Below are 18,887 nucleotides of genomic sequence, written 5' to 3'. Positions count from 1 at the left end.
AAGGCGTTCAACCGGGTGAGCTGGGCCTTCATGGGGGAGGTCTTTGAGTCCCTAGGGATGGGCCTGAGGTGGACGGGTTGGATATCGGCCCTGTATTCAGAACCCACAGCTAAGGTGGTGGTCAACGGGACTGAATCATCGTCCTTTCGTTATGGCAGGGCACACGTCAGGGGTGTCCTCTCTCTCCGCTGATTTATGCGTTGGTGATGGAGCCATGGGTGGCATCGATCAGGGACAATGCAGAGATTAGAGGTGTCACGGTAGGCAGGGTTGATTGCAAGGTCAGTCTTTTTTCCAGACAACGCCCTACTCTACATCACTAGGCCTTCTCACTTGGTTCTCACTTTCTTGGAGAGTCTGGAATACTATGGGAAGCTGTCAGGATTTAAAGTCAATTTGGGAAAGTGAGTGGCATATGTGATAGGTGGGATGCTGGATGGGGAAAAGGAATACATTGGGGGGCTTCTGTTTAAGGTGCAAAAGGAAACTTTTCAATACCTGGGGGTCCAGGTGACACAGCGTTTTGAGGATCTGTTTCCCAGTAACTTCCTTCCCCTTTGGTCTACCATAAAAGGGTATATGGAGAGATGGTTGGGTTCGGGGCTGTCTTGGATGGCAGGCATACATTGCTTAAAGATGGTGGTTCTCCCCAAATTCCTATTCTTGTTTCAGATCTTACCTGTAATCTATACCTGTATCGTTCTTCTTTGAGGTGAAGCGAGCCATGCTGTGGTTCCTCTGGGCAGGAGCTAAACATAGGATTGCATATGGGCCATTAATCCGACCAAGGGAGGAGGGTGGGAGTTGGATTCCCTGACCGGGCATTGTACAACAAGGCGGCCCAGCTCCTATCCTGGTGGACCACTTCAACCCACTATTGGGGGAGCAATGGGTGGCAATGCACAATGCAGTGTTGGCCCCGGTTACGTTAGATGGGTGGTTGTGGGTCCCTAGAGGCGGTATCCTGAACAGAGTGCTTCATTGCCCAATCCTGGAGATCCTGTGGTCCATCTGGAGGGAGGGAGGGGACAACAGGTGGCTCCAACGTGGCTGTCACCTCCGAGATGTATTTGGGCCCCTACACTCAGAGACGGGATTGAGGAACCATTGGCATTCCAACCTTGGTACGAGGCTGGACTGAGTAGGGTGGGACAAATGTCGGAAGGGGAGGCCTTTATCTCCCTGAGCAGACTGGAGGAGGCCCTTGGCCTTAGGAAACTGTCGCCCTTCTGTTTCCTACAAAGGAAAGGGATCCTGTCTGAGGAAAGGTGGGGGTCTAATCTAAGGAGGGACCTGACGACCTTCGAGAAATTTTTTATCACTCAAAAGGGATCTAGGGGGTTGATAGCTTGATTGTATAGGCAGCTTCTCCAAGCAAGCCCACAGGACCCCCTCCCTTCGAGAGTCAAATGGGGACAGGATCTGGGCAGGGATATTGATGACACATTGTGGGCTCAGATGTGTAGGAGGGCCTACCGCTCCACACCATCACTCCAGTATAGACACTAAGCTTTGAAACTACTTGAGAGATGGCACTACCCCCCAACAAGGATCGGCCGAATGAGGGAGGGATATGAACCACACTGCTGGAAGTGCCACAGGGAAAAAGGGGACTACATTCACATGTGGTGGAGTTGCCCGAGGGTGCAGGCGTACTGGAGGGAGGTCCTGTCCTGGATAAAGGGGGTCAAAGGAATTCAGAGGGAGCCCTCATCATGGCTTATTCTCTTTGGTGTAGGCACAGAAGAGAGGCCGGAAGTGGAACAGGGGCATATCTTTCAGGTCATGTTGGTCGCAACGAGATGCTGCCTAGCCCAATTGTTGAAAAAACCATGAATGATGGAGGAAAATGAGTGAGTCTCGAAGACCCGTGCTTTATACGATATGGAATATCTCACCCACCTCATGGACAAGTCTAGATCTGATATTGAGGGTTTATGGCTCCCCTTCTTTGAGAAATATGGGCGGTTAGATCGACGGGGATGAATAATAGTCTATGATGTGAGGGAGTGGAGGGGATAGCCCGTCATGAGGGGAGATTACGGTGTTCAGAACTCATCATGGGGATCTGGTGAGGAGCTTCTCCCGTTTTTGCGTACAAGCGTACCCAGAAGAAGCCTGGCTGAAAGGGAGGTATTATCATGTGTCTGAACTTTGCGGGCGAAACTGAAACTTCAAAGCATGGGGGTAGGCGGAAGGGGGATGGTTTAAATGTTTTGGTTATAGGGGAATACACAACTGCTGTTCTGTGTTTCAATAAAAATGGCAATACAATTTGATTTTCAAGAAAAAAAATGAACAGCAAACTCTGTTGGAGGAGTTTTTACCTATAAACATGAACGTGCAATTGAGGGTTCACATACCTTATCACAATAAGAGTGTTTTACTTGCTCGATCAGACCTTTGAATCAATGCGGCACGCCAACCCCTTTGTCTCTCAGGATTATTATTCCATTAAGCTACATATTGAGCATGATGACGCGTGCGTCAGTCACACAATGGTAGTAATATTGAATGGGAAGGGAAATGGAGCAGCCATGTTGGTGTTGTAAAGGGCCAGACCCAATGCTGCCAAGGGGGGGGTGCATGTACCAATAGCATAAGTAGTGTGTTGATGCAACCAGTTATTCACGCAGGGTGTGACATCAGAGGTAGGGACGTCATTGAACACGGCGCTGCGTATACAAAAAACACAGATGCAGGTACAGCATGCAAAGTCCCATGGGAGAACTTAACGAAGGGGGACTGCTCTGGGCATAATGGGGGGTAGCTGTGTAGCAGTACAGAACGCGAGCCAGGTGGGGGTATACGGTATGGGGGTATGATAGTATTAAGTGAACAAGAGAGGAGCCATTTTGTTTATAGGCCCACGTTAAAAGAAGCATTTCTTGCAGATAGCTCATAGGAATGAGAGCTGCAAGTCCATATGCGACAAACAGCATGTATTTTGTAAACATTCAGCAGAAACAGGGGGCTGGAAGATTGTGAGGTTGAACGTTCCCAGGAGAATGCAGCTACAGTGAAGTATTTCCAAAAGACACTTTTGAGGCCAACGAGCTAGGCATATGGGTGCATGACGAGAATTGGCATAGAAATATAAATGAAATACTGTTAAATAAATTCCAGCCATGTAGTGGTGTGGTATGGTCTGTTCAGACTATAACTGGTAGCAACGTGTGGGAAGAGGGCTGCGGGCCATGAGGCACGGGACAGAGAGCCAATCAGCGAGAGGAGGCTTCAGTCTCCATAGGGTGCAACATTGTACTGTGTTCTTACTGATGTCTGCGGGGCACACCATTGGTCAGATTTGATGTGAATGTCTCGTGCCTTGCCATCTCAAGCCATTTTGTGTATTCAACAGTGCCAGCCAATGGCAAATGAGTCATTTTCAACTGATCAGCACAATCAATTAATTGAGTGGCGGTATGGGATGGTTTGCAACATTACAAGGGGAGGTAATGTAATTGTGCCCAAAAGTTGTAGCAACCAATTAGGGTTAGTCAACATACAGATAGATATAGGGGACAGACGGAATCCCACCAATACGTTTTTGGGACCTGCTACAAAAATGTTCCCAAATTATTATGCAATAATTTCATGAAATTTGTAAAAAGCGTTCAGCCGCAGTGGGCAGTGTCGACAGCTCACTTCATTCAGTTCGATTCTACGGGGCTGTCTGAACCATGCTTCCAATCTGTTTTTTGGGTCCAATACATTTATGTTACTTCTTGGTTTTTAATGGATGACTAACACACCCCTGGATCACTTATGCAATAAATTGCCCCAGTATTGCGATAAAATATTAAAATATTACTTCCTATGGGTGCAGGACACCGGTGGACAGTGCTTTCGAGAATGGCCCGGGAGAAGTAACATTCGATAGTGACACCATAGAAAACATGTTTTCATATGTATTGGCAACATATAAGGGTGTCAAACTGAAGAGTAGGTAGAACATTCTAGGCCTGTGGAAAACGTATGAGGAGAGAAAAGAGAAACCTGCAAAAAGGGTCGGAACAGGCAGTGACACAGCGGTACCGCCTATCGCACCACCTCCTCACTATGGACTGTACCCCACGCTGAAGCCTGCAGCAGGGTATATGAACCCAAGACGGGTTTCGACAAGCAGGATCAGAGCAGAGACAGGGAAGGGAAAGTCAGAGGGCAGGGTCACTAATACTAGTGAGAGAAGAGCCACCAGTAATTTGAAGTACTTGGCCAACACAGAAAAAAGTGCACAGCAGCAGCTAGATACTGTGTTCAAAGCAGCCGACAACGTGAAGGAGGAGGAGCAATGGACGGTGGGAGCCCAAGGTGGCTGGACTTCTGGGAAAATCATTTTCAAGCCAGATAAAGAGACCCCAGAAGAAGAGGATTAGAGTTCTGTAGGCTCTAAAACTGACCCAGAGGACACGGATGAGGACGGAGCCAGGCATTGGGGAGATATGGGACAATGAACACAAGGGTGGAGGAAGAAAGGAAGAAAGAGGGAACAGCAGAGACTTGTCTATGACCCTCTTAACAGGGTAGGTAGAATGGCAGTAGCTACTACCGCGAAGGGCAGGACCACCCCTGCGCCTTGAACACATTTGCCCCAGCTGCAGAAATGTAGGGGAGAGACTCAGTATATACCATGGCAGAGCATGGACAGAGAAAACTTAATATACAGTTTGCAATCCATCCTGGCGGGAGTGGGCAGTGGATTTATGCTCTTGAGAAAGACAGCAGGGGTTACCCTGGCGATAGGCGACATGAAGAGCCTATTCGCTGCAATGATAGGAGAAAGGGGGAAAAAATATGGGAACAGGCAGGTTATAACGGAATAAAATTGAGTAATAACATACATGATGGTGCACCGTTTAACAACTGCAGCGCCTATGTATTGAAAGTACTAAGGACTATGCATCCAGGCACATCTGACATGGGGGCCATTTTGCACGCAAGATAAAACCAGATGAAGACCCTGCAGAATATATATGAGAGATACAGGAGATGTGGAGACTAGAGACACAACAATCATATACTGGTTTGAGGGCTCCCCTCAGATATGCACAATCCCTAGATAAGGTGGTGGGGATTGAGGCAAAGGGATGGCCAGAAACACACACGACTAACATACATTTTTGTAAAAGGAAACCAGAGAGAGAGAAGGACACAGTGAACAATGCCACACAAGCAGAGTCGAAGCTGGTGGAAAAGAAATTAGCAGCACTATCAATGGAAGGGGCTGTACTGGTCCCAGACCAACCTGAAGCAACTCCTGCCCAGCTGAGAGGGTTTCCTGTAGAGAGAGCACCACAATAGGGTATGTAGCCTCAGCAAGGGGGGTTTCCGCAGCAGGAAGGGTATCCCCAACAAGGGGTGTATCAGCAACAGGGATATTATCAGCAACAGGGTATTATCCGCAGACGGAAAACTACCAACAGGGAAGAGGATACTCACAGAGAGGGAGGGGGTTGGGGTATGGAGGAGCAGGACCCAGATTTGGTGGACCATGTTTTTTTATTTGGGCAGAGGGGACACTTTGCATGGATGCGCCCGTATGGACAGCAACCACAGTCACGTTATGACCAAGGGGGCCGCAGACGTGTGTTCAATCCAGGTAACCACAAGGAGAGCCCACCCAATCACAGCTGCAGTCACAGCAAGCACACATGCAGCCACAGTTTAACTTGTGGGACCAACAGTCATCCTGACACTGCAGGCGCACACACAGCAGCAGACTACAGGTCCACAGAATTCCTTACAGGCCCCAGCACAAATATATGCGTAAGGTGACAAAACATTGGTGGCAGAGAACATGGTACCACACTACACAGGACTAACAGTTGTTGGAGGGAACCCTTTTACATTCCTGGCCCCGCCACCCCATAGGACAGCCCACATGGAACATGTGTGTGCCCAATCCTTTCAGTACCTGAACACGCCGACGAGGAAACTAAGGTAGAAATTAGAAATTGGACAAAAAGATTTCTCACTTTTGGTTGGCATGGGAGCCACCAAATCTTGCATTAAGGAGGGTGCCGGTCGCTTGTCGAACAAAGTAATGGACACACAGGTTTTTTTCTGGTGCTATTGTAAAGGTTTCCATCACTGAAGAGCTACCACTCACAGTTGCAGTCATCATTCAGGCATTTTGCACGCACAGCACTTTAGGCAGGTCGCCATGTCACTCTGAATGATTCCTTTATGGAGTGCAAGTACTGTTAGGGTGGGTACGCAGGATGAAGAATAAGGTATTCCGATTGGCTACTGAATTTTGGTTCAGACCAGCAGTACACAAGCAAATTGTATCAGGGACACAACTCACCATACAATTAGAGGCAGCACTCACACAAAAGGACATCGTAATCTTATGTGGGACAGATGAAGATGAGACAGAGTGGCGCACAGTCCTTTGTATTGACTCGCCACTTAGGCTGACAGATGTGACTGACAAATAGTTCTTCTCAGAGGACGAAGAGGAGGGGGAAATGGTATTTAAGATATGCCTTCCGTGTCAAAAAGACATAAAAGAGAGACAGGTCCCCCCACAGCATGCAGATGGTGAGCAAGGCATCCGCTCATGTGCAGGAAGATGCAGAGCAAGTACCAGATGTATTTTGGACCAATGGCATCCATGATGTAGCAGTATTGAATGGGAGGAACACATGAACCACCAACTACCTCCTGTTCCTGTTCTAAACACACTATTAAATAGTTAGTCGCCCCACATTGTTTTATGGGAATGAACAAATCTTATTGCACTTCACACTGATCAAATATTTCAACACATTGTTTAATTAAAAAAAAATATATAAAACTTTTCACAAACACAATATATTAAAATACAAAAAGAATAAGTTCATTCACAACGGGTTAGTTGCTCTTTATAAGCAAAGATATATAACACATATTAATAAGTGTCCAATGCTTGGACTTCTTGTGTCAGAGCGATAACTTGAGGGGCTATCTCAGGGTGAAAAGATTGTATGTACTATAAAGATACCACCTAGAATATCGTTTTTCACCAATATATTGAACAAAAAATGATTTATAGATAGTTGGTGATCCTTTTTTCTCTTGAGACAACCTATATAGTATCTGACATGTGCTTTATTGACTGTCACCTTCTTTCAAAACATTAGATACATGGAAAATGATCTATTGTCGACGCACTGCGTTTCGTCCTATATGGAAAAGATAGTCCACTTCCATGTTGTAGATGGGAGGAGGCCTTCGTCAGGACAGAGCAGCCCAATTTGAAATGACAATCTAATCTTCTAACCCTTTGGTGTGTGCACTCTAAAAACAAAGTAAAAGAAAAATAAATATTTGATCTGGAACTGTGTACCAATTACAGTTATGGTAGGACAGAGTAAGGCGATGTAGCCACTCACCTTATTGAGTGTGCCGGACGGGCACAGATAAATCAAGATGAATCATTGTGTGAATATGTAAACGGTAATTGGACCCGCACCATTTGATTCGGTGTGCCTAAGAAAAACATATTCAGGTGGTAAGCAAAAGTACAGGAAATAAATAGTACTATGCACCACAATAGAAATCAAGGTGTATGCAATAAACGAAACAGTACCTCAAGATTCCTGGACTACTATAGATGGCACAGTAGTCTTGATGACCTCTAATTTAAGAGATAAACATCAGAGATGCCCCAGGGGTCGAATCGTTCTCGAAACCTAATGTTTAATCGATCTCCTGTATGAATAAAGAGACAAAATGAGACTCCCTTGAGTATGTCGGCAGAAAAATGCCACGTCAAAAATAGCACTGTCTGGGTGACATGACGCAGCATAGCATGCAATATAGGGAAAGAGAGTGACCCTATGACTGAATTCAAAAAAGATTGCTCAGGTGGTCTAAACTAAAAAATAATAAATGCAGGGTTCAAGAAATCACTCATGCGCGATACAAAATGTGATAGTACGACATACTGCCAAACGCCTGCACCCTGTGGAATTAACGAGCGTATTGTTACCCGTGAAACAACATACTCGCCCGCGGTCAGGGGTTACACATGCGAGGCCATCCAACCTAACAGCCGCAGTGCGATGCGGAGAGATCACGATGTGTACTCGTGAGCGATGCAAAATATGATAGCCCCAACGTACAGCCAAACGTCTGCACCCTGTGAATATTACGAGTTTAATATCACCAGTGAAACAGTACGCTTACCCACTGTATGGGAAAGGAGCCGGCCAACTTCACAGCAACACTGCGCTACGGAAAAGTCTCGATGTGCAACACAAATGGAACGCTGCGCGGCCAGCACGGCATGAAGAAAGAAAGAGGACTGTAAATAGGAAGCTTTCTTAAACGGTGAACCGGCTAGTTGAGACTGAAAAAGGACCACTGAGGAGTCCCGCAATATAGGGGAAATCTTTGAGAGAAACCCTGCTTATTGTCATCCAGAACAGAAGTTAATTATGAAGATGGCAGATAACTACAGCCCATAGGTCACGAAGCTAGGGAGATACACCCCCACCTGGGATACATAATCGCCATAGCTGCCCAAACGTGTATAACTCATAAGTTTCCACGGCCAGCAAATATGAAAATAAACTCAGAGCTAAAGGGACACAGTAAAGTAGTAATAGTGTCCACACTTATTTTTGTTCAACACGTTTCGTGATATACCAAATGGCATCGCATAAAGGAATTCACGATGCACAAAACCAATTATATCTCAATTCGATGAAACATATTATCGATGCCTATTCCAAAGAGGCTGCAGTTAACCAATAGTTTTGTTAACTTTCTTCCATCATAGAGCTGCAATTCACTACATCGAGATGTAAGCCTAATTAGGTATTACGTTTTCACAAATTTCAAACATTTATCATCAATGTCTTTTGAGGAATTTTTAAACATCACAAATGTGAAAACAAAAACACTGTATATCTAATACGAAACAGTGAAAAAAGAATAAGTCGCAAAGTGAAAAAGGGAGCAGGGTGGTCTTCATAGAAATTGAAGGAAGGGGCGTCGTTGCCCCGGGTTAAACAATATACACAGTCTCGCAAAGCAGACGAGGGTATGCATGACACACTCCTCGCACTATTGCAATAGGGTATAATCAAAACGTCAGAATCCCCATGCAACATGGTTATTTAACCTGTCAAGAAAGCAAAAGGGGGGCATGGAGATTTATTCAGGATCAACGCCCCTTGAGCAAAGTGGTGGAGGCAGAGTTTCCACTTGTGCCGAACAGCTGTCATCACTCAAAAGAAGCCACAAGGACACCTGCCCCTAGCCTACTATAGTGGTCTTTTAGACCCAGTAATGCAAAGCCACTTTCCATGTGAACAGGCACTCACTGCAGCGGCATTTGCCATTGAAACGCAGCAATGTTAACAATGGGTTGCGCAGTGATGCATGAGGAGCATTCACGCTTTGCGATCTTCGCACTGACAACACAAAGAGCGTCAGGGTATGAGGTTATTTTGTCCAATCCAGTTAGAGAGGTATTGAGAAGTCACGTTAACCCAGCAACCTTCATAGCGCAACCAGCAGAGACATGTGAGTATGTGTATGATTGTGCCTCGTACATGGATAAGATAGAGGGGAAACACCAGGTACATGAGGAACGCATAGAAGGAGGGGATATCAACAATAGATTGAGCATGTGTTGCTGGCACACGGGTGCAGCAGTGGTAAATCATTACGAAGAGAATTTCAGGTATGGGCCCAGATGAGACTGCCACTACATTAGTCAGCCCAGGCAGCTGTACTGGCGGCACTGATAACAGCTGTCAATATGTCAGAAGGACATGCAGTAAACATTCTTTCAGATTAAACATATGTCACGTCCATGGTGCACAAAGGATTGGCGCGCAAGTAGAGGGTTCAGGAGGAGTGATGGCTCCCACGTACAGTATGCAGAATTATTATCCCAGTTATTTTATTTATTTTTATAATTTTATTGGTTTACTTACAAACCTTCCCCCTTACATCTGATTACCACTTATTTGCTTCTCTGTTCCCAGCATTATCTTCATGTTAAAATCTCAGTAGGCATTACTCAGTAGTCCAGATCAGAATGTCAACACCAGTCAATAGTACCCTAGTACAGTAGGCGCTTTTCAATAGTTGCCAAAAAATATGTCAATGGCAATATCAATTTCATGTCTATACCATTGAACATTTGTTGCCACCAATCTTCTGCATTGTAAGACGGATGAGCTTCGCTCCATAAGCCCAGGTAATAGAGATTCTGCCCCTTCCAGCAGAATTAGACATAAGCAAATGTGCCACCCATACCGGCGGCACAGATTTATTTCACAAGGCAACGATAAAGCAGATTCAGCAGCAAAGGAAACTGCATATTTACCATTAAATATAACATAGTTTATGCTGCCTAAATGAGAACATTTGCCTTTAATGGTGCTACTGCACAGGCAGCCCCCTATATTGGCAGAGCCATTCACCATACTGCCCATTGTCCAAATAACTGACTACAGGGGGAGGACCAAACAAAGAATGGGTTGCTCATTGTCCCCTACAGATTTGGTCTGGAGACATAACAATACAGGGAAACTAGTTATACCTCAGAAACTTCTCCAATTGGCATTACCCAGCACATGTCCCAAAAGAGCATGTAGCTAAGAAACAAATGAACAACACTTTGTGCCCAACTTTCAGGAATTTGTAACTGAGTTTGCAAACAATTGTGTTACGTGTCAGCCGTTTATAGCACGGCACACCTCCGGAACTGTCAGGGCAACATTACTGCACCCCGGAAGGGCCCTTTCTATGTTGACATGCACGCAATTGTTGCTGCTTGTCCCTTTTCACATTGGCTTGAGGCTGGCCCATGTGCTCACAATGATGCCAAATCTTTTTCAAATGTTTGCCCGTGAAGTGCTCCCAAGGTGGGGAGTTTGTGATGTGTTGAGGTCCGGCAATGGACAACACTTTGCCAACGATCTATTTAAGGAGGTTACATCCCCCTAGGCATCAAGCACAGGCTGTGCTCAGCGTACCAATATGTCAGCGATACTTGTCAAGAATTGCCTCTATTGGTTGCTGCTAGCTTTATTTGCACTACGCAATTCTCGTGGCACAGATCATCATTTGACTCCGCACAAAATTGTCACTGGCAGGAGAATGCATATGCCTCTCAATCCTGCCTGTACAATTTTGGATGCTAACAGTTCTGCCCAGCTCCTTGGTTATGAGTTTAAAGTATATCTGTGGGAACTCACCAAGTCTCTCACACACATATCCTGACAGGTGCAACCACATCAAGGCAGGCCTGCTGGCCCAGCACCAGACACGGACATTCAAGGAGAGGAGACTTTTGCGCCACAGTCAACCCTCAATATTGATAAGAAACTTTTTACAAGGTTACTAGACATTTCAACGTTACCTATTTTACCCCCACAGCAGTGAAGGTCGCTGAAAGGAAAGCATGGATTCACATTTCAGACCTCTGCCGAGAATAGATAGCTGCTCCCCTCACAGACAAAGAGAGGGGGGGCCAGCTGATGGGAAGTATTGTTTAGCTGCCCTTGACTTTTTCTATTCCTTTCGCTTGCATAGAAAAGCTGGGAGCGGGCTGGAGGATTTGCGGCATGTGGAGGTATCAGGTGGCAATACGACATTGTATAACAAATGGTGGTGTTGTGTAGTGTTTCTGTTTTTTGTTTTTTTATTTATTTGGTTTGTAGTTGAAAGGAGACAGTTTGCCCCTACTAGGAGTAAAAATGAGGAGTACCTACAAAAAGAAATGTGTTCAATTCCAACATGTTTGAAGATGTCATAAGGGGCAGCCACAGTACAGCGTCTGGTAACATATGGTATGACAAGATGAGACAGGTGGGGCGAGAGAGGGCCAATGACACATGTTATAGGTGCTCTTTCATCCCACACATCACAGGGACAACCCCAGGCTCTTTCTTCCCCAAGAGGTGTCAGCAGACGAAGGGGGATGTTTGATGCATTTGTCATTATGTAAGACTAGGAATTTATTTCAAGGACATTCAATAACTGTCCAGTGGGTAAATGAAGAGGAGGAGGTGTATGCAGACAATTATATACAATCAACAAGAATGATGGAAAAAGAAGCAATGAAACACATAACATTAGAATATGTTATTGAAGGGCCCAGAGGAGGAGAGTGATTATTCACAACCCACCGCCAATTATAGAGTCATTATGATACAGGGCATAGTATTCCCTGGTGTCCCACAAGACCCTTTATGCAAACAGAAGGGTCTTTTTTTCATGATGGGGCATGGGAGTGGGGAATGTTACAGTGTAGGACTAAAGGGCTGGTGAGATTTGAAAAAGATTTAGTAAGCAAAATTAATACAAGTTGTCATACAGTATGGGATAAATATGTTCAGGTGCTAACTTGGATAGATGAGAAAAAAAACCTTTATCCACAGAGCAACTTACATGCTTTTTTTAAATGTTTCAGATCCATGGGTTCAATATATCTGGATGTGTGAAGGTGGTGAGTATCCCAACGCTGAGAAGAGGGACCACAGTTGTCATGTCCCACTGGTGGGCCTGCGGAACCCAGGCTTATGCTCAGCCCCCTCCAGATTGGGAAGGCACGCGTTCCCTCTTAACCCTACACATCCCTGCTTTGGTGGTGCCCGTGCAGACCTCATGTCATTTAAGGATCATCCTGCATTTTTGGATAAACATTTACAACGCTATAAAGGTTTGAGGAAGGGTGAGCACATACGACCAGTCCGAGTACTGGACCTGAGGAGAAACAAAGGGGATAGTAACTATTGGTCGACAAGTCATCAGAGAGACTAGATGCCATTCCACCAGTATTTCATCTTTTCTCCAAAGCATCAACCTTTTTTGCTTCCCTGCTGCTTCCAGGTACTGAAGCTGCAACCAACGCTACATGGCTCCAAATAACCAGGCAGGAAGTGGTCCAACTGTCAAATTACAAGGAGAAAGGGCTCAACGCTGTGCGGGAAGAACTGAGGGCAGTCAGGTTAGTGGCCCTCCAGAAACAGTACATTTTGTACTTACTCATAGCAATGAAGGGGGGCGTCTGCCAAAAAATAGGGAGCAGTTGCTGTACACTTTATCCCTGCAAACGATGAAGCAAGAAAACTTTGACAGAGGCTATCAAAGAACTACATACGCTTCACAAGACTATGACGAGGGAAATGGCACAGTAACGTCAACAAAATTTCTCGACAACCTTTATGCTTGGGTTCCAATGTGGTTGGCGAAAAATTTTAAAGTGCCTGTCCCAATACCAATCTGGTGCTCATCACTTTCTGTGTATGTCAGTTAGGATTTAGATTATGGAAGAGAAAAGGGGGAAGAGGAAAATATACGATGCCCCCGAATGTTGACGGGTCAATAAAAGTACACACTGTGTACACCATATACAAACACAAACGGAAATGTCTGAATATGGTCCACCAGGAATGCTCACAATGCCACCTGTCGCAGGTTTCCATATTTTGGACAAATGCATTGAAGTAGCTGCTACAAGGAAGAATCATTTCTAGTAATGGTCCTATTTCTGATGATAACTGCCTTCATAACGACGAATGTCGAAAGACGTGTCGGCTGACATCCTGTACAATTAAAGATACTGAAGATTTATCTTTCATTCTAACTGCACATGGACTCTGAATTTTGAACCATCAAATCTGATTTTAGGGCACGAGCTTGAAGCGCCTGTTATGCTATAACTATATATTCATTGAAATAGTGGTTGTACAAAAACCAACTAATGTCTTCATTTAGTCCTAAGTATGACTATTGGTCATAAAAATGAGATTCTGTTCCGAACGGGCTAGGCTATTGTGTGCATTACGTCCCTGAACCTGTACCAATACAGTCAATTTGAAATCATTATTTTTATGTTCTGTAGCTCAAAAATAAGGCCAGTGAAGCCCTCACATTTCCCGTTCGAATACAACTGTAATGTGTGTGTAGTCATCTCTTATTGCATGGGCACTTAATGAGATGCACTACAATCTTAGAGTTACAGTTGGTAAAGGATCACTGTTGCCATGGATGAGTCAGACCAATATCTGCATTAGTGGATCATGTGGTTAAATGACACACACTACACTTTCCATATGGGACATGTCCAGTAACTACTGGTAGACCCCATATTTCAGACACAGTGGGGGATATGTTGTAAAGCCCTTTATGGGTGTCTGTTCTGAATATTATGTTCTTAATATTCTTGCTTTTATTTGAATGCAAATAAAGGTAGTTGCAATGATAAAGGACCCTTTTGAAGCAGATGACAATGTTTCTTAATCAGTTTTTTTTTTATATCATGAACGATAAATGGGAATATGTGGAAACACATACCAGACGTTGATCAGTCTTTTGTTCAATTTTGGCTCCATTAGAACTTTTCTATGGATATTCATAGGCCAATTCTTAGCCTGAAGTATACATTTATTTTGAATTTTTTGATAATTCTTAGCTGTTCATTTCAAAGCGAGTTCCTTTGATGCTTGATCGTGATGTGTCCGTTTGGAACTATTATGTCTCAATTGGATGAACTGACTTAAAGGGAGAGTTTCCCTAAGGGATTTGGGTTAAAAACTACAAAAATTCCAAAGAGCATTACTGTCAGTGGGTTTTCTAAATGATTTAATATTTAAAGTGTCCACATCACAAAAGATGGAAATATCCAAGAAAGCCATTTCTGAGGTGTTGAAGGTGTGTGTAAAGTTTAACTGGGGATCCAAATTATTAAGCCAGCTCATGAAAGGTATGATCTTATCCGTGGAACCTTCCCAAATAACAAATACGTCATCTATGCAACATTGCCACAATCTTATATGTCGATGAAATTGATTGTCTACAGTGTAATTTGTAACCACAGTGGAGCACATAGCCGTCCCTTCCACCTATTGATTTGTTGAAAATGAAACAATTTTATTTTCAAAGCCATCTCAGTGCACCAACTTATAAATTCCTTATGTTCCACATCTAAATCAGAAAAATGTAGTTCTAGATGTGCTTCAACCAATTTCCAAAAATATTTGTTGCAGAGTATTAGTTTTAAAGGGCCTCTATGACCATGCTAATTTATACCTCTTTTTTGGGGTTGAGCGTTAGCCCTTCAATCACAGAAATTATAGGAGTAGTGTCTTTTATATAAGAATGCATTTTAGTAATTTTTGTTTCAAAAAGTAATCAGCGTATTGGGATAATGGTTCTAAAATTGAATTATTTCCAGAAAAAATTGGATACCCTGGAGGAGGATTGGGTCCTTTGTGAATTTTTGGAAGGGTGTATAGAAGAGGGTAGTTTGGTGCTTTGAGGTGTTAAAAATCAGTTTCCTGCTTTGTGCTCAGAAATGATGCCTTTTTCTTTGGCTTGGGACACCCAACTCTCAATTTCTTTTTTACATCAATAGATGATAATTTCTCAAAAGATAGTAATTACATGTGTTCGAAAGTTGGTGTCAACATTTAGATAAATAATCTGTGGTGTGAAGCATTACAACCGCTTCACCTTTGTCTGCTGATTTGATAGTTATCTGGGTGTTGTTTTATTAAGGTATTCAGGGCTGACCTTTCTTTTATGCTCATATTTTGGAAGGGTAATTTTGCAGTCTTTTCTAAGACGATTAAGTCATCAATAACACATTTCTCATTTCTCAAATACTATAATATAATATAATAATAATATAAAATTCCGAAGACATATGTTCAAAGGTCGGATGAACAAGGAAGGGGTACATAGACCTGTCATATTGTTGGGCTTTCATCTGCAAAAAACATATATTTTAATCTCATTTTACGCATGAATTGTTGAAGTTCTGTGTGATTGGTGAAAGGACCATATTTATTAGTCATGCCAAAACCTAGTCCCCTCTCTGAAACTTGTATTTCCTCCTGCGTAGGTGTATATTTGGAAAGATTTACTATCGCTGTTGACCACTTCTTGTAGTTCTTGGTTCCTGTGGTTGCCATTGACCACTGACCACTCCCACTGCCTAAAAAAAGGCAAGCTGTCCTTTTAAAATTCCTCCTATTTTACCTCTGTTGGATCTATCCTGGTTATGATTGGTTATGATGGCATACTCATCAGTGAAAACATCTCTCACCTCATCCCTACTGGAGCTGAATGATGTGCCTCTAAAGCGTACCCAGCTAGTCTCTGTGTTGTGTTTCTGTGAGGAGGTTGGTTCAACATTGATCCCTGCGTGGTCTGGGCCTGATTTGTACCCGGGCCTTTCATGTCCCCAGTGTGGCATTTCTGTATGTGTGTTCCAGCATGGTGGTATGGATTAATAGTTCTGTATCATTGAGGATTAAAATGAATGGTGTTTGTGGCGAGGCGGGAGGCTAGGGCATGTTCATGTAGTAGAATTATTATTATTGTTATTATATGTATTATTATTATTATTATTAGAAAGCAGTCCTGATTTATTTGCACATTAAAGTTTCAAGATGATACACAACTTGCAGTATTGAAAGACTGCTAATAGCATGAGATTTGGTTGGATGCAAAACCATCGCATTTTATTTGAGTGAATTTGGATTAAATTATAAGTGGGGGGTGGGTAAGGGTAATAAGTAAGGTGGTGGGGAAGTAGGTGGAGAAACAGGGGGTCTCCCCCCTCATATATTGATGACCAAATGGATTCAAATAAAAATAGTAATTCAATGGTTTTGCATTCAACATAATCTCTATGATTAAATTGTATAGAACCCTTCCAGCCAATGCCTGCAAAGTTGTACTGGCTCCCTGTTAGTGTGGATCCAGTTCAAGGTCTTCTCTACTGTGCACAGAGACACTGGAGACATGGGCAGGTATAACAACAAAGGACCGACTAAAAGTCCTGACTAGCCCGGTGTGTGAGGTCAGTTGCTTGCCTCTCCATGGGAGCTCCAAGACTGAGCTAATCAAATCTGGAGGCCAGTCACTGGTGGTGCAACGGGTAGCTTGTGGTGAAAGTGGTTGGTCTTTGGAAGGCCCTCCTATGCATACTCTAGATCAAGAGAATCACATAATGTGCCACAAGTTATTTCCTCAAGGGCTTTGAAGTAGACATTCTTTGTTACTCACCACATAATCCAATAAAGATACAGCTCATTAGGTCTACAATGGCCCAGGTGCCTTTAAACACCTATTCCACAGGCCAGTCACATGTTGTCTATAAAATGTAATTGCAACCACAAGATGCAGTCTGTTTTATATAACTGAAAAAACAATAACATCTTTAGTGGAAACAGCTTAATATGAATAAGGAGGACCTCACCGGTTCTGTAAAATTAAGCTCCTCGAGAATTGGTCGAAGTTCGCGCCGTCGACGCATGCGATAAATACTCTTATCCCATGAGTATTGGACATTAGCTCTCTTTTCAGAATAGCCAGCCCCTGTGGAATAATTCCAGTATTAAAAACTGCATATTGCACACATTTTGCTACATCACTGTATCCTGCAAACTTCATACTTTACCACCATTTATTGGCATCTCTTGATTTACCTACTACATCCCTCCATGTTCCCTGCTCCCTATAGACTTCTCGCAGTACATAATACAACTTCCACTGTACAACATACTCTGTACACATTCCCATGTTTCCTGTCACCTTCCACACATTTACAAGAGTACCCAATATGATGCGCCCAACCATATAACTTACTAGGTAAACATCCCACTGTGTTAAGTACTCTTTAAATCCCTGAGACGGTGGGAACTGTGATCAAGTGAGACATTGGGAACTGTGATCAAGTGGTTAGATGATTGGCAGGGAAATCAGGGGACCTAATTCTAATCCTGGTTTTTCTAAACAGTGTGATCTTAAGCACATCATGGGCAATTTGGTAGGAACCTAATATTATTACAATTTTGTTATCATCATCATTATACTTTATTTCAGCACGAGTCAGAAAAGTGCAAACACAGCAAAAAAGAACACCACATACAAACAACATAATTAGCTATTGAATAAGATAATTCAATTCAAAATTGTCATTCAATTAAAATTGTCATTCTAGGCGCAAATGGTCGTGCCTAGAACACTTGTGTACAGGCGCGTTATAAATGCACGTTATAAATGCCACATCATATCATACCATATATCATATAATATTTGCATGGACATAAAATCAAAATGTTAATTTATACAGAGTTCTTCATTTAATTAAAGTTGTCAGTTTGTCTTTCCTCCTTCTCCATGCCCTTGAAAGATAGGTTGAGATGGCAAACAACATCCCGGTAAATGGTGCTATTATACATAGTTTCTGCGCTGCTTAGACATCTAACTCCATAGTTATTGAAGCACTGTTTTAGGTTACTTGCTGATTTTTTTTTTAAAAAGAAAGCTGCTGCTCCCAATTTTATTCCATATATTTGTTAGAGGTGCTAACGGAAGAATGTTCAATCTCATCTTCATAAACAAAGATCGAGTATAAAGCGACTTTATGTCCCTCAGATAGCTCTCACGGGTAATGGATGGTTTCAAAGTAAGTTCAACCAAAAGCCAATGATAGACAATCCGTTGTCTTAGTGGCTTGGGCCCAATCTTTGTAGGCCTCCTTGATAGTGGCTTAGTCAAGCAGCTGTAATGAGCTTGGATTGATCCAAAATTGGTCCAGCTTGAGCTAGTAAAAGATCTGCCTGGTATAGTTGAGGCATGGAAGTTTTCTAGCCCCCTCACAACTTAACAAATCCAGCAAGGCCTCCCTATAGCTCATCAGCTCACAATTGGACCAGAGTTTGTATCATTATAACAGAGGTTTCATTACAATAATTTCACTGATGGTTGTTAAACCTAATTCGAGATCTAGTAAGTGGTTAGGGGCTCTTTTCGGGAACAAGAGCAATCTTTTTGGGGAAAGATTTTCTGTGGTAGCCAGAGTTACAAGTCTTCTATGGCCCCATCATTTGGCACCGCAGACAGCTGCCCCCACAGCCTGGGAT

General features: G+C 43.4%; 1 protein-coding gene across 2 annotated transcripts in view; it reads right to left on the bottom strand.

Annotated features, from left to right (window-relative positions):
* Positions 1 to 18,887, bottom strand: part of MYCBPAP (MYCBP associated protein) — a 1,263,051-nt gene that overhangs the window by 870,995 nt on the left and 373,169 nt on the right. For both annotated transcript variants that reach the window (XM_069654887.1, XM_069654888.1), the window contains one exon: positions 17,219 to 17,337. In XM_069654887.1, coding sequence (XP_069510988.1) covers positions 17,219 to 17,337 — 119 coding nt within the window. The remainder of the gene's footprint in view (positions 1 to 17,218; positions 17,338 to 18,887) is intronic.

The sequence above is a fragment of the Ambystoma mexicanum genome, chromosome 3q, assembly GCF_040938575.1.
Source record: "Ambystoma mexicanum isolate Mex_15411 chromosome 3q, UKY_AmexF1_1, whole genome shotgun sequence".
Lineage (NCBI taxonomy): Eukaryota > Metazoa > Chordata > Amphibia > Caudata > Ambystomatidae > Ambystoma > Ambystoma mexicanum.
The sequence above is the reverse complement of the archived record's forward strand: the minus strand, read 5'-3'. Positions and strand labels throughout refer to the sequence as shown.